The following is a 17626-nucleotide window of genomic DNA, read 5'->3' as shown; positions in this document are numbered from 1 at the left end:
TTTTGTGTTTTTGCAACCAGCAGGGCTCAAAAACTAAAGTTTTAAAGGTCCATGGGCTTGGCTAGGATAGAGACCTGAAGGTGCTACCCTGTTCCTGGAGAGAATACTAAGGCACACAGGGAGAGACTATTCACTCTACTTAGAGCGCTCCTGTAAGAGGTAGCATGCGCAGAGTTGCCTCTCTAGGAACAAAAGAACTGATGGGCACCTTTCCTTCCCCCACCCCTCAGCATAGGTGCAGAGACACCTGCTGAGGACAGTGAACTTGGAACACTGCCTATTTAGCCTGCTTCCTCCAAATCCCATGCCCCTGAACTCTGGTGTGACTGCCCTTCTTGGTCAAACTTACATTGGTTCCCATATAGTGAGACCAGTGCAAGTCCCCATCACGTCAGGGCTCTAAAATTTGCAGTTTTAAAGGTCAGCAGGCTTGGCTGGGATAGAGCCCAAAGTGGAATCAGGCAGGCAGGCAACCCAGAGACAGATAACATGAAAACAGCAATCTGAAAAATGCCTGGGTCAAACAAGGGGAAATTATTCACTCTTCTGAGAGTACTTCCCTGAGAGCAGCAAGCACAGAATCCCAACTCTGGGGACAAAGGAGCTGGTTGGTGTCATTTCCCTCCCCCACCTCCCAGCAGGAACAAACTTCAATGAATATCACAGTGCCAACCCCAGCTGCCTAACCTGCTTACACCAAGTCCCATCCCCACCCCCCTGCACTCTGCTGGTGCTGCTTTTCTTGGGTAAGTGTGCCTAAAGACCAGCACAGCAGGCCCCTTCCTCAGAAGATCAGCAGAAACCCCCACATGCACCATGTCTGCCAACTGAAGAGTTCTGCAAGGCTTCAGTTCTAGTGGAAGTGCCATCAGGTCTCATTTAACAAGCATATCAGAATATCCCTAGTTAAAACTTGCCAAACTCTGTCCAACATCTGAACATCCCCCTACTGCAAGCAAGGAGAACCTCTGCAGATGATTGACCTGTGCAACAGAGCAGCCAAAAACAGCAGCAGAGTGCACATAGCATACACCAGAGACACTCCCTGAAGTGCCAGGCTCTGCACATAATATGACCTCTTCTTCATAAAGCCATTACTCTAAGGAGCAGGAAACATAACTGGCTTTTCTAACCCAGTGAGGAAGACAGAGACCTAGACAAAATGCCAAATGGAGGAATTCATCTCAAGAGAAAGAACAAGAAAAGGTCATGGCCAGAGATCTAATAGAAACAGATGTAAGTTATATGTCTGATGGAGAATTTACAGCAACAATTATAAGGATACTTGCTAGACTTGAGAAAAGCATGGAAGACATCAGGGAGACCCTTACCTCGGAGATAAAAGAATTAAAAAACACTTAGAAATGAAAAATGCAATAACTGAAATTTGAAAGGTTAGATGTAATGACCACAAGAATGAAAGAAGCAGAGAAATGAATGAGTGATATAGAAGGTAGAATAATGGAAAATAATGAAGCTGAACAAAAAAGAGAATGAATTATGGATCATGAGAGTAGACCTAGAGAACTCAGTGACTCTCTCAAATATAGTAATGTTTGTATTATAGGAGTCCCAGAAGAAGAGAGAAAAAGAGGAAAAAGGTTTATTTGAGGAAATACGAGTTGGAAACTTCCCAAAGCTGTGGAAGAAAAAAGACACCTAAATCCAGGAGGCACAGAGAACTCCCATAAAAACCAACAAAAGCAAAAAAAAAAAAAAAAAAAAAAAAAAAAAAAAAAAACCAACAAAAGCAGGCCAACACCAAGACATACTGTAGTTAAATTTGCAAAGTATAGTGATAAAAAAAAAATCCTAAAATCATCAAGAAAAAAGAGGTCTCTAACTTACAAGGGAAGACGCATAAGGCTAGCTGCAGATCTCTCCACAGAAATTGGCAAGCTTGAAGAGAGTGGCATGATATACTTAAAGTGCTAAAAGGAAAAAATCTGCAGCCAAGAATACTCTCTCCAGCAAGGCTACCATTCAGAATAGAAGGAGAGAGAGTTTCCCAGATAAACAAAAACTAAAGGAGTTCATGACCACTAAACCAGCCCTGCAAGAAATATTAAAGGGGACTCTTTGGGAAGGAAAGACCAAGACTAATAAAGATTAGAAAGGAACAGAGAAAAAAAAAAAAAAAAAAAAAAAGAAAGGAACAGAGAAAATCACCAGCAACAATAACAAAACAAGTAATAAAATGGCACTAAATACATATCTATCAATAATTACCCTGAATACAAATAGACAAAATGCTCCAATCAAAAGACATAGGGTGTCAGAATGGATAAAAAAATAAAACAAAAAACTGGGCCCGTCTATTTGCTGCCTACAGGAGACTCATTTTAGACCTAAAGACACCTGCATATTGAAAGTGAGGGAATGGAGAAACATTTAGCATGCAAATAGATGTCAAAAGAAAGCCAGAGTAGCAATATTTATATCAGACAAACTGGATTTTAAACCAAAGACTGTACAAGAAATAAAGCACACTATATCATAATAAAGGGGACTATACAACAAGAAGATTTAACAATTGTAAATATTTATGCCCCCAACATGGGAGCACTCAAGTATATAAAACAATAATAAACTTTAATAAAGGAACTCATTGATAATTATACAGTACTAGTAAGGGACTTTAACACCTGACTTACATCAATGGACAGATAATCTAAGCAAGGAAACAATGGCTTTGAATGACACTTGGGACCAGATGGACTTAGATGATACATTCAGAACATTTCATCCTAAAGCAGCAGAGATATACATTCTTTTCATGTGCACATGGCATGTGCACTCAACAAATACGGTAAGTTTGAGATCATACTATGCATATTTTCTGAACACAATGCTATGAAACTTGAAGTCAACCACAAGAAAAAATTTGGAATGACCACAAATACATGGAGGTTAAACAACATGCTACTAAAGAATTAGTGGATCAACCAGGATAAATCAAAGAAGAAATAAAAAAAATATGTGGAAACAAAGTAAAATGGAAACACAATGATCCCAAACCTTTAAGGTGTAGAAAAAGTGGTCATAGCAAGAAGTATATAGCCATAAACGCCTACCTCAAGAAGCAAGAAAAATTTCGAATGAACAACCTAACATTACACCTAAAGGAGCTAGAAAAAGAACAAAGCCTAGAGATAGCAGAAGAAAAATAGTAAAGATTAGAGGAGAAATAATTGATACAGAATCTGAAAAAACCCGTAAAGCAGATCAATGAAACCAAGAGCTGGTTCTTTGAAAAAAATGAATAAAATAGATAAACCCCCTAGCCAGACTTATCAAAAAGAAAATAGAAACAACCCGAATAAAATCACAAACAAGAGAGGAGAAACAGCAACTGACCCCACAGAAATACAAACAATTATAAAAGTATATTATGAAAATTATATGCCAACAAATTGAACAATCTGAAAGAAATGGATAAATTCCTAGAAACATATAAACTACCATAACTGAAACAAGGAGACAGAAAACTTCAACAGACCGATAACTAACAATGAAATTGAATCAGCAATCAATCTCCCAACAAACGAAAAGTCCAGGGCCAGATGGCTTCCCAGGAAAATTCTATCAAACATTTAAAGAAGAGCTAATATCTATTCTTCTCAAAATATTAGAAAAGATAGAAATGGAAGGAACACTCCCAAACTCATTCTATGAGTCCAGCACTACTCTGATTCCAAAACCAAAGACTCCACTAATAAAAGAGAACTAAAAAAAGAGAACCTCATGAACATGGATGCAAATAGTCTCAACAAATACTAGTAAATCAAATCCGACAGTACATTAAAAGAATCATTCACCACAATCATTGGGATTTATTCCTGTGCTGCAAGTGGCTTAGTAGTCACAAACCAATCAATGTGATACACCACACCAATAAATGAAAGGATAAGAACCATATGATCCTCTTAATATATGTAGAAAAACACAATCCAATCATAATAAAAATCCTCAATAAAGCAGGTTTAGAGGGAACATACCTCAACATAATAAGGCCATATACAAAACACCTGCAGCTAATATCATCCTCAGTGGAGAAAAACAGATTTTCCTCTGTGATCAGAAACAAGATAGGGATATTGACTTTCACCACTTACATTCATCACAGTACTGGAAGTCCTAACCATAGCAATCAGACAAGAGAACAGAAATGAAAGGCATCCAAACCAGCAAGGAAGAAGTAAAACCATCATGATTTGCAGATGATATGATAGCCTATATAGAAAACTGGAAAGACCACCAAAAAATTGCTAGAACTGATATGTGAATTCAGTAAAGTTCTAGGATACAAAATCAGTGTATAGAAATCTGTTGCATTGCTATACACCAATAATGAAGCAGCAGAAAGAGAAGTCAAGGAATCAATCCTGTTTACAATTACACCAAAAGCCATAAGACACCTAGGAATAAACCTAACCAAAGAGGTAAAAGATCTATTTTCTGAAAACTGTAAAACACTGATGAAAGAAATTTACAATGACACAAAGAAATGGAAAGACATTCCATGCTTATGGATTGGAAGAACAAAAATTGTTAAAAATATCTATAGTATCCAAAGCAATTTACACATATAATGATAGGGAACAAAATACCACCACCATTTTTCACAGAGCTAGAACAAACAATCCTCAAATTTGTATGGAACCACAAAAGACCCCCAAATAACCAAAGTAATCTTGAAAAATAAAAGCAAAGCTGGAGGCATCATAATTCCAGACTTCAAGCTGTATTACAAAGCTATAATAAGACAGTATACTGGCAAAAAACAAACAAACAAACAAAAAAAACCCCAGGCACATACACCAATAGAACAGAATAGAAAACCCAGAAATGAGCCCACAAATATATGTTCAATTAACCTTCAACGAAGCAGGAAAGAACATCCAATGGAGAAAAGATAATCTCTTCAACAAATAGCGTTGTGAAAACTGGACAGCCATGCAAAAGATTGGAACTGGACCACTTTCTTAACACTGTACACAAAAATAAATCCAAAATGGCTGAAAGACCCAAATGTAAGACATGAAGCCATTAAAATTCTAGAGGAGAACACAGGAAGTAACTTCTTTGACATCAGCCATAGCAACTTCTTACTAGGTATGTCTCCTGAGGCAAAGGAAACAAAAGCAGAAAATAAACTTTTGGGACTTCATCAATTAAAAAGCTGTGCACGAAGGAAATAATAAAACTAAAAGGCAACCTATGGAATGGGAGAAGATATTTGCAAATAACGTATCTGATAAAGGGTTAATATCCAAAATATATAAAGAATTTATACAATTCAACACCAGTAAAAAATAAAAAAAATAAAAAAAAAAATTCAACACCAGTCAGAATGGCTAAATGAACAACACAAGAAACAATAGGTGTTCATAAAGATGCGGAGAATGGAGAACCCTCTTACACTATTGGTGGGAATGCAAACTCGTGCTGCCACTCTGGAAAACAGTATGGAGGTTCCTCAGAAAGTTAAAAGTAGAGCTACCCTATGACCCAGCAATTTCACTACTAGGTATTTACCCAAAGAATGCAAAAATACTGATTCCAAGAGACACATAACAGCATTATCAACAATAGCCAAATTATGGAAAGAACCCAAATGTCCATCAACTGGTATATGGATAAAGAAGACATAGTACTTGTATATACAATGGAATAATACGTAGTCTTAAAAAAGAATGAGATCTTGCCATTTGCACTGACATGGATGGAGCTAGAGAGTATTATGCTAGCGAAATAAGTCAGAGAAAGTCTGTTTTGTTTCTTAAATCCCACATATGAGACATATTTGGTGAAAATATGGGGGAAAAAAGAGAGGCAAACCAGGAAACAGACTCTTAACCATAGGAAACAAACAGAGTTACTGAAACTGCTTTTGTTTCCTTTGCCTCAGGAGGAAGGGGATGGGTTAAATGGGTGATGGGTTAAGGAGGACACTAGTAGTGATGAGCACTGGGTGTTGTAAGTGATGAATCACTAAATTCTATGCCTGAAGCTAATATTACAGTGTATGTTAACTAACAAGAATTTATTTATTTATAAATGATTTTATTTATTTATTCATAGAGACACAGAGAGAGAGAGAGAGAGAGAGGCAGAGGCACAGGCAGAGGGAGAAGCAAGCTCCATGCAGGGAGCCTGATGTGGGACTCGATCCAGGGTCCCCAGGATCAAACCCCGGGCTGCAGGCGGCGCTAAACCGCTGTGCCACCGGGGCTGCCCTGCTGCGCCACCGGGGCTGCCCACTAACAAGAATTTAAATAAAAACTTGAAAATTTTTTAAAAATTAAAATCAAATATAGGTTAGTTTTGCTTTTATAAAAATATATGCATATATTATATAAGTGTAAAGCAGTGCATTTAGACTTTATTCACTTTTTTAATTCCTTGATTTATTACCTATAAACAAATTAGAGGAATATGGTTAGCCCCACTACTTTAGAGCTGCTTTTTGAGATACCTATCACTCCTATACATAAATATATATATTTTTCCATTTATATATATGTATATATTTAATATACATAAGTTATTTAATACATATTAAATATAAATAACATATATATTAAATATATATATTTGCAAATATATTTCAGTCTAATACCATAAATCATTGAAGGCCATAGTTGTTGCATTACATACTTGATAAATTCTTTTAGTTTATTTCTTAAGATTCCTTTCTAGGGTCATGAATTCTTGAGGAAATATAGAATTATCCATGGAAATTTTCTAGAATGTAGATTGTCTGTCTACACAGCTTTATAGAGGTGGGTATGAATAGCAGATGTGTAATGGAAGTTTACCCAAATGACTGCTAGAGAACAGACAAAAATGAGGCTCCAAGAAGGATGAGTAACAGCAATTTTTTAAACATCCAGTCAAGCACAGATTTGATTAATGTGCATAAAATTTAACAGCCACAAAAACATTCAGAACCACCTGGAGTGCAATGATGAGTTGTTTTTTGGTTTTTGGTTTTTAATTTATTTTTTGAACCAGCATTAAGAACCAGAAAAGTAGTACTCCATATAAACATTTACTATCATTTGACTAAAAGACAATCTTTTATGTACATAAAAACCTAGCTCATGATGACATTTCATTTTAATCACTTAACATACGCTCTTTAACAATACTATTGAAAATAGCAATTGAACTTACTAAGTGACAGACCCAAGGGTACAATGTATCAGGAATCAGAGCAAAGGAAGTAGTAGTGATAGTAACAAGAACAGAACTTCCATTCCTTTTGTGCTTGGTATGTTCCAGACACAGTGTTACATACATTAGCCCTTTAAATCACACAGCCCTATGACACAGGATCTTTATCATTTGACAGATGAGGAAACTGAGATGGAGCCAAGATAACTTGTCCAAAGTTAGATGGTTAGTTGCAGAGACTGTTTGAGTCCAAGCAGTCTGGCTCCAGAGCGTGTACTCTTAATTGCTATGCTGCACCATTATTAGCTACAGATAAGCCAGTAGAACATGTTTGTCAAATACCACAAGTGCCAACTTATTTATATAATCATTTTTTTCATTCTTTTTCAGATAGGGTAATGCAAAGTCAGTTTTGTGGACAAAAAAATACAAATAAAAAAGGAAAATCAGTAAGTAGATTGGTGTATCCTTTAAAATCATTATTAATATTTTACATTGTTTTGAATTAATATTTACTGACTTTGGTGTATCCTTTAAAATCATTATTAATATTTTACATTGTTTTGAATTAATATTTACTGACTTCTTTCATCAAGAAAGCATATGTTATGAATTTATTTAAATAAAATTTATTATATATTTTATAGTTTATCATAAATTTATAAGCTATTATAAAGCAATATAAATATAACATTAACTTTAACAGGCTAAACTTTTGAATTCTTTACTTCTGCCTTCCCCCATATAGCTATTGTTTAATAGGCAACACACAAGAGCACTAGGAAAGGATAGACTACCTCTACCCATCTATTTTGATATGAACAGTTTTAAAGAACCTGTTCTCCTCATCTCATTTGTCCATTAATACTTGAAATTAATTATACTGGATTCCTTTTTTTTGCATCTTGGAAATTTTCATTTGTTTAAGATTCAGCTGTCTAAATGCCATGATGACTAACAGCAGTAAGTATTTCAGAAATGGGACAAGGGTTGTGTGGCTTGGGATGATCAGGCAAGAAAGAAATATTGACTTGGAAGATGAGAAGAGAAAGAAAAATTTGGTCTACTTCATATTTTGCACCCAGTAGATAAGAATCATTTCTCAAAAGAGGAAAAATATATGTGCTTTTCTTTGTAATTTTTAATGACTAACTGGCTCCTTAATCTAAGACATTAGAACCCCCTACTAATACTCTTTTAGATAGTAGAATTTCATATATGAATATCTTGAACTCCATGCAAAAAGGTTTAGTTACTTTAAAGGCAACAATTCCAACTGGCCAGGGCATTACTGATTCTAATATTTAATACCATTGTTCCAGTAAGCCATCAAAATATCCTGGATATTTTAATGTTTTGGAATTGAAATTATTTCCATACTGATCCATGCATCTAAAAATAGCACAAAAATCCCATCTGATTAATGGCCTAAACTTTTATTTAGGAAAACAATGGCATAATATCACAAAACATGCTATTGTTACAGAAGAACAAGATTTTGAGTCAGAAGACTTGCATTCTGGCTGCAGTCTTTTCATTGCTAGCTGAAGGTTAAAGAGGATTAGTTTATGAAACATTTATTGAATACCTACTAGATAGCAGGCACCATGCTAATCAATAATAATATAGATGGGCAACATATTAGGCTTTTTATGTGCAGTATTTCATTTAATCCTCATAACAAAATAGGCATTGTTATTGTTTATATTTTGCAGATGAGGAAACTGAAGCTCAATGAGGTTAGATAAACTGTTTAAGGTCACACAGTAAGGGAGTTGGGATTTGACTCTAGAGTATATATGATGAACCTCCTTCTCCTCTTCCCTATACTTTGAGATGGCAAAAATATATTAGTGAATGTAGCTGATAGAAAAATAAACAGAGTTATAATAAAGTATACTAGATGAACACACAGGATGCCTTGGGAATATTCTGTGAAGAATGTACTTAACAGGGACGTAGGGCAGGAAAGGGAAGGTAGACATGGGGAATGAAAGGCCTTTTAACCAAAAGTGGTGATTCAGTGAGAAAATATATGTAGAACATTGTGTTGGTTGAATTGAACTGAACCCTCATAGCAGTAGTATTACCAGGTCCATTTAAACAATTCATGTTTTAATAAGATCAATGAACTAGAGAAATAGAGATTTTTATGTCTACCTAACTCAAAATATTTTGATGAAGATAAATTTTATCAGAAATATACAGCTGTAAGTGTTTCCAGGGGACTCACTTAGAGACTCTTAAGCAAAGTGGAAACCATCTCCTAAATGCCACCTCAGTGTAGTGAGATCTTTAATCATAGCTGTCCATCTTTTCTACCTGAATGTAAGCATATTTAGAGCTGAGAGTTTCTGTGTCTTGTATTCCTTTCTTCTGGAATAGTGTATGAAACGTAGGCACTTGACGAATACTTTCTGAATGAGTACTTACTATGTGCCAGGAACTGTGGATACAGAAATGAACAGAATATAGCTCTTGACTTCAAAGGCCTTATAGTGAGGTAGTGGGAAAGACTTACTTGGTTACTTGGAGTAAACCACAATATTACAGTAATATAATTGTTCTAAGTGAGATAAATTTACAAAGTACAGTAGGCAGTAGGCATAGGCAAAGTAGCACTGACAGTTAAAGGAGAGTTGACAACTAGCTTCAGATTGAGCTTGGCTACATATTAACTATGACACTTTAGGTAATTTAGCATATTACAACCAAAGAAATAGCCTATCCTTTGTAGCTGATTATTTAGCCATAGCTTTTACTACATTGGATGAAGTGTTTATCTTACTTACCTTTCTATCTTCTGGCACCTGGCACAGTAATACAAAGTTGTCACCCAATAGATGTTATATTTGTCTATTTGCCATGTAAGTTTTGGCTTTTTGCTGTTATCACTAATAGTTTTTTTCTACTAATGCTCTGTGACATCCCCAAATGGTGTTGGTAGTGTATTAGGCAAATGATCACAAGTATACTCTATATTTTTTTACTCCCAAGTATACTACACTCCTTACCCCCTCTAGATCACTTGCAGCAAAGGTCAAAGGCCACCTGTGAATGTGAGGAACTGTCTGCCACAAATTCCCAAGGATCTAGATTGGAGGCAGTCAAGGTCCATGTGGAAAAGGAATACTCAGCTAAAACCCTGCAATTTCTTTTTAGAAACATGTACAAAAACATACACACAATATTTATATATTTTGTATATAAAAGCTCACCACTTTGAAATACATGCAGAAAGAAAGATAAATAAGGGATAAAGGAAGAAGAATTATCATGACATTAAGAAGAGGCACGGTGGCTAATAAGAGGAGAAAGGACAGCCTTCCTATATATCAATAAAGTAGGAATCAAGATGAGCTCTCCCTCTAATTCCTAGGGTAAGGACATCTCAAATTATCTTTACTAATCTATAACCTGGTAATACTACTGTTTAGGTTAAAAAAATTACTATAAAAACATTGAACAATTAAATAGCAATGCTAAAAGAAACTACAAATATTCAAAATGAAAAATTATATTAAAATGAAGAAATTTCAGTTTTACCAAGATGGAATAGCCCCGTTCCTCCTAGATCCTTTCCATCACAACTAAATGTACATATAACAAACAAGCATAGGAAATCTCTGAAACATGGAAAGAAGAAGGTAGGCTGCCTAGGGATCTCAGGACATGGTATGAGTTTTCTAAGTTTCCTTGTTGGCTCCCATATATCTGAACAGGATGCTGCTGAAGCCTTCAACTAGAGTTGCAATAGGCACAGACAATAAAGCTCCAAGGAAAGCCTATTCCCTGTAGCCAAGGAACTCAGAAAAGAGTAGGCTAAGAGCAGAAAATTGTTTGGGTGATGCTTGTCCTATTGCAGCCAAACTCCAATGGAAAAATCACACTCCTTTCCCCATACATGGTTTCAGCAGGTACAAGCAGGAAGTTGATCTTCTATCTCATACCCCACCCATACACCTGGGAGGTCAGCAGTGCACTGTGATTTCCCCATTAGGTGGCAGTAGGACTGAGCCATCTCCATCCAGCCAAACAAGGCAATGCTACAATTTTCCTGATAGATACCAAACATGGCAATGCTACAATTTTCCTGATAGATACTGTTGGTGGGGCTAAGCTGGAAGCTGATCTTTTCATCCCTGCCTGGTGAAAGTAGGTAAAACTCTGCTTCTCCCACCAGGGTAGTCTCAGTTGGGCCTAGTAGCCAGCTGAGTCTCCATTTCCATTAGTAGCAACAAAATTTGATGAGTAATTGAGTCCCAGTTAGCAGTAGTCTTTATTTTCCTCCTTTGTCAGTGGGATCCAGTGGGGAATTGAGCCTCCATCCCTGCTTGACATCAATGAGGCAAAACCAAGAAATGGGGGAGGCAGGCTGCTTGGCACTCTGCTTTTCGCTCTCTAATCCTTGATGTCAGGGAGCCTAGGGGAGAGATGATATTACATCCATACTTGGATGCAGAATGTAGTTCAAGTGGCTGCCCCACTGTCACTGAGAAGGTGTTATCAGGACCAAGGAGGATGCTTAATACTCATCCCATTTGTCTGCAACAAGGCAGTATGAGTCATTGCCCCACTTTTGCTGGAGTGGTGTCAGGGGAGCCTACTGTGAAGCTGAACATCCACATTCACCTGGCTGGCCCCATGCTACATCTCAACGGGGTAACTGTTTACTTTAAAAAAAAAATTTTTTTTTTTTTAAGAATCCAGGGTCCTTCGTATAAGATCCTGCATATCCAGTATATGCTTGGAAATCACTTGCCATACCAAGAACCAGGAATATCACAACATAAATGAGAAAAGATAATCAAAAGATGCCAACACCAAGATGAATCAGATGTCAGAATAGCCTAACAAGGATTTTAAGCAACCACCATAAAAATGCTTCATCAAGCAATCAGAAATTCTCTTGAAAAAAAAATTAAAATTATCAGCAGAGACACAGAAATTGCAAAAAAAAACAAAAACAAAAACAAAACAAAACAAAAAAACAATGGAAATTATAGAACTGAAAAATACAATAACCAAAATGAAAATCTCACTGATTGGGCTTAATAGTAGAATGGAGATGACAGGATAGAAGCAGTGAGCTTAGGGAAATATCAATAGAATTTATACTATCTGAACAACAGAAAGAAAGCAGACTGAAAAAAATTGTTTCAGCAAAAGAGTTAACATGTATTGGACTTCCAGAAGGAGTAGAGAGGGAGGGAGAGGGAAGAGAGGGATTGAAGAAGAGGAAGAGGGAGGAGGAGGAAGAAGAAGAGAGGGAGGAGGAGAAGAATATAAAGAAAAGGAAATGAAAGACCAAGTATTTAAAGAAATAATGGCTGAAAATTTCCCAAATCTATAGGAAGACATAAACTTACAGATTCAAGAAGCTGAGCAAATCTCAGAGTATAAATCCAAAGAAATCTACCAGGTCACATCATCATTACACATTTGAAAACTATAGGAAAAACTTGAAAGCAGCCAGAGATAATGTATTACCTATAGGAGAATACCTATTTGAATGACTGATTTTCTCATCTAAAATCATGGAGGCCAGAGAATGTGGCACATCATTTTTTCAAGTACTGAAAGATAAGAACTGGCCAATATGAATTCTATATCCAGCAAAAGTTTCCTTCAGGAGTTAAAGGAAAAGTAAAGACATTCTCAGATAAAGGAAAACTAAGAGAATTTGTTGGTAGCAAACAGATTCTTAATGAATGGCTAAAGGAAAGTCTCTAAAAAAATAAGATGAGAAGGTTTGGAAATTCAGAAAGAAAAGAGCATGAGAATGGGCAAATATTACAGGCTCTCCTCTTCTCATGAGTTTTAAAATAATATGTGATGGTTAAAGATTATAACACTATCTACTATGATGTACATTAAGTAGAGGAAATACTTAAGACAATTACATTTTAAAAGTGAAGGGCCCTAGGGATGCCTAGGTGGTGTAGTGGGTTAAGTGACTCTTGGTTTGACTCAGGTCATCATCTCAGGGTCGCGAAATCAAACTCCATGTTGGGCTCTGCAAAAAGCACTAGTCTATTTGGGACTGACTGTCTTCTCTCCCTGCCCCTCCCTGCCAATCTCTCTCTCTCTCTCTGTGTGTGTGTCTAAAATAAATACATCTTTTTTTAAAAGTGAAGGGGGGATCCCTGGGTGGCGCAGCGGTTTAGCGCCTGCCTTTGGCCCAGGGCGCAATCCTGGAGACCCCGGATTGAATCCCACATCGGGCTCCCCGTGCATGGAGCCTGCTTCTCCCTCTGCCTATGTCTCTGCCTCTCTCTCTCTCTCTGTGACTATCATAAATAAATAAAAATTAAATTAAAAAAAAAACTTTAAAAAAATAAATTAAAAAAGTGAAGGGGCCTAAATAAAAGATTTCTATACTTGAAGAGGGAAAATATCAATTACCATAGATTGTGATGTTACATAAATGTAATACATAGCACAATCACTAAGAAAACTCTTAAAAGCAACATACTAAAAAAACCCAGTATAAATAAATCAATGTCAGATTTTAAGAAATATTAACCCACAAAAAAATAAGAAAAGAGAAACAGAGGAATGAGAAATAGAGGAAACAAACAGAAAACAAATAAAATGACAGACTTAAGCCCCAATATGTCAATAATTACTTTAAATGTAAGGGGTCTAAATATACCATTTTAAAGACAGATTTGGCAAGGTGAATAAAAAATATCGAACAATATGCTTTTTACAAGAATAAGTTCAAAAGAGTGGGAAAACATGACATGCAAATATTAATCATAGAAAGCAGCAATGGCTATATTAGTATAAGATAAACTAGATAGACTTCAGTACAAGAAAATCACTAGAGACAAAGAAGGACGTTATATACCAATAAAAGTATCAATCCACCAGGAACACATAATAATCCTAAATTAACAGTCTGAAAATATATGAGGCAAAATCTGATAGGGCTTAAAGAGGAAATAAAATCCACAGTTAATTGGGGATGTCAACAGTCCATTCTCAGTAATTTATAGAACTACTAGATGGAAAATCAACAAGAATGTAGACCTAACAACACAATCAGCCAACTTGTTTTCAAGTGCCCATGGATTATTTAGATCTTATGGACCACATCATAGATCATAAAACCAAGTTCAGCAAATTTAAAATAATTAAAAATCACAAGGAGTTGTGTTCTCTGACCGTAATAGAATATAGAGGGCTCAAGGGATTTGGAGGCTGATCAAGGAAAAATATTTGACCTTAAACTGGCTGTAGCCTGGCACAAGCCTTATTTGAATAACACTGTAATATGTTTGCATGTGAGGAGAGTGCCTCACAGCATGAGTCCACCTGGAGGCTATAGCACAGAGCTCACCACTCAAAAGGGAAGGATGGAAAGGAAATTCATTGTGGACAAGTTTTTAGAAAGGGGAGTACATGTCTAGGTGATTTCACACAACAGCTCAGCAGGGAGTCTCTGGGTCAGAGAAATCCAAAGGCAACAGGGACTCAAGATCTTTATATCCCCAAGGTTTATCTTATCTATGGATAACGTATGTTGGGCACAGTTTCATGTGGTATGCAAAGCAGACAGGCTCTAAATAGCTAAAAACCTGCTTATTTGGTTTATTTTTTAAAACAATTGGATGTGCACAAATTTTAGTTTGGTGCTTGCAGGCTTTTGAGCTAAGTCTCAGCCTATTGTGAAGAAGTAAACAACCTGGTGGGTGATACTATATAGAGGCCATCTGTGTCCATTAACACATAACTTGGAATCAAACTAGAAATAAATAAGAGAAAAACCTCCAAATGTTTATAAACAACACACTTCTAAATCCTTGGGTAAAAGAGGAAGTCTCAAAATGGGATAAAAAATACATGGAACTGAGTAAAAAGGAAAATACAACGTATCAAAACTAGTAAGACATAGTTAAAGCAACACTGAAAGGAAAGTATAGTACAAGATGCATACACTGGAAAATGAAATTTTCAAATAAATAACCTAAGGTCTCACCTCAAGAACTTAGAAAAAGGAGGGCAAATGAAACCCAAAACAAGAAGAAGGAAGGAAATAATAAAGATAAGAGCAAATATCAATTTCAAAATGAAAAAATAAATAATAGGGAAAAATCAATGAAATGAAGGTGTTCTTCAAAATAATCAGTAAAATTGATAACCCTCTAACAAGATTGGCAAAGGCAAAAAGAGAAGAGATGCAAATCACTAATATCAGGAATGAAACCGTTTATCACTTCAGTTATTAAAAAGATGAAAAGGAAATACTACCCAAAACTCATATATTTACAATTCAGAGGAAATGGGCCAAGTCTTGGAAAACTACAAGTTATCTAGGTCAACTAAGATGAATGAATCAACCTGAATAGTCCTATGACCATTAGAAAAATTGAATTAGTAATTTAAAAGCTCCTGGAAGTGTCCAGCACAGATGGTTTCACTGGAGAATTTTACCAAGCAATTAAGAAAGAATTATCACTAGTTTTACAAATCTATTCCAAAAAACAGAAAGGAACAATTCCCAACTCATTTTATGAGGTTACTATAAGTCTTATACCAAAAACAGATAAAGACAGCACAAAAAAGAAACTACAAATCATTTTCTTCATGAATTTAGATGCATAAATCCTAAACAGTATATAAGCACACTTGTACAGCAATGTGTAAGTGTAACACTGGTTCAACATTTAAAAATCAGTCTGTGTAATTCACCAGATAAAGTTATGTAAGGCTAGTGTCAACATTTGAAAATCAATCTTGTAATTCACCATATCAATAGACAAAAGGAGAAAAATCATGCAATATCAACTAACACAAGAAAAGTTTTTTTTTGCAAAATTTGATACACAATCATGATATTAAAAACAGCAAACTAATATTAGAAGGTAACTTCCTCAATTTGATAAAGCACATCTGCAAAAAACTATAGTTTACATTATGCTTAATGGTGAAAGCCTGCATGCTATTCTTTCAAGATCAGAAACAAAGCAAGGACATATGTTCTTGCTACTCTTTTTCAATATAGTACTAGAAATTTTATCCATTGTAATAGGGCAAGAAAAGGAAATAAAGGTCACATGGCTTAGAAAAGTAGAAATAAAACTATATTTTCAGATGGGATGATTGTCTATGTAGAAAATACTGAAGAGTTACAAACAACAAGAACACAGAACTAATAAGGGAGTTTCACAAAGTTGAAGGATGAAAATTCAAAATGAAAAAAATCAATAGTATTCTCTATACTAACAATGAACATGTGGAAACAAAAATTTAAAACACAATAACATTTACAATAACTCCAGAGAAAATTAAACAAGTCTAACAAAACATGTGCAGCATCTGTATGATAAAAATTACAAAATGTGGGATCCCTGGGTGGTGCAGCGGTTTGGCGTCTGCCTTTGGCCCAGGGCGCGATCCTGAAGTCCCAGGATCGAATTCCACGTTGGGCTCCCGGGGCATGGAGCCTGCATCTCCTTCTGCCTGTGTCTCTGCCTCTCTCTCTCTCTCTGTGTGTGTGTGACTATCATAAATAAATTTAAAAAATTATAAAAAAAAATTACAAAATGTTGACAAGGAATCAAAGGCCTAGATAAATGGTGGGACATACCATGTTCATGGATTGGAGGACTCAACATAGGAAAGATGCCAGTTCTCCCTAGATTGACCTGTTGATTTAATATGATTTATTTCTTTTAAATTTTTATTTACATTTTACTTAAGTTTCACTTAATATACAGTGTAATATTAGTTTCAGGCATATAATACAGTGATTCAGTAATTCCATACAATACCCAATGCTCATCACAACAACTGCACATCTTAATCCCCATCACCTATTTCACCTCCCACCTCCCCTCTGATAACCATCAGTTTGTTTTCTATAGTTAAGAGTTGATTTCTTGGTTTCTCTCTCTCCTTTTTTTCCTTATGCTCATTTGTTTTGTTTCTTATATTCCACATATGACTGAAATCATACGGTATTTGTCTTTCTCTGACTGACTTATTTGCTTAGTGTAATACTCTCTAGCAGCCTTATTCATGATAGCCAAAAGGTAGAAGCAACCCAGGTTGTCCTTCAACTGGTGAGTGGCTAAATAAACTGTGGTACACATCCATACCATGGAATAATAGTAATAAAAAGGAAGAAAGTATTGATAAATACCACCTGGATGAATTTCCAGAGAATTATGCTGAGTGAAAACAGCTAGTTCCAAAATGTTATACGCTGCATGACTCCATCTATATAATAATTTTGAAATTAAAAAATTATAAAAATTAAGAACAGATTAGTGGTTGTCAGGCATTAAATAGGGAGTGGAGGCAGGAAAGGAATGGATGTGACTATAAAAGGACATTAGGGATCCTTGTGGAAATGTTCTGCATCTTGACTGTATAATGTCAGTATCCTGGTTGTGATATTTTACTACAGTTTTATAGGATGGTACTATTGAGAGAAACT

At 35.8% G+C, this 17626-nt stretch overlaps 1 protein-coding gene across 7 annotated transcripts in view; it reads left to right on the top strand.

Moving 5' to 3' along the window:
- The window catches only part of C2CD6 (C2 calcium dependent domain containing 6), a 107101-nt gene that overhangs the window by 69851 nt on the left and 19624 nt on the right, over positions 1-17626 (top strand). For 6 of the 7 annotated variants that reach the window (XM_041737604.1, XM_041737606.1, XM_041737605.1 and 3 more), the window contains one exon: positions 7570-7628. The exons of the other annotated variant lie outside the window; for it this stretch is intronic. In XM_041737604.1, the coding sequence (XP_041593538.1) occupies positions 7570-7628 (59 nt within the window). The remainder of the gene's footprint in view (positions 1-7569; positions 7629-17626) is intronic. 7 annotated transcript variants of the gene reach the window in all.

Source organism: Vulpes lagopus, chromosome 22 (assembly GCF_018345385.1).
Source record: "Vulpes lagopus strain Blue_001 chromosome 22, ASM1834538v1, whole genome shotgun sequence".
Taxonomy (NCBI): domain Eukaryota; kingdom Metazoa; phylum Chordata; class Mammalia; order Carnivora; family Canidae; genus Vulpes; species Vulpes lagopus.
The sequence above is the reverse complement of the archived record's forward strand: the minus strand, read 5'-3'. Positions and strand labels throughout refer to the sequence as shown.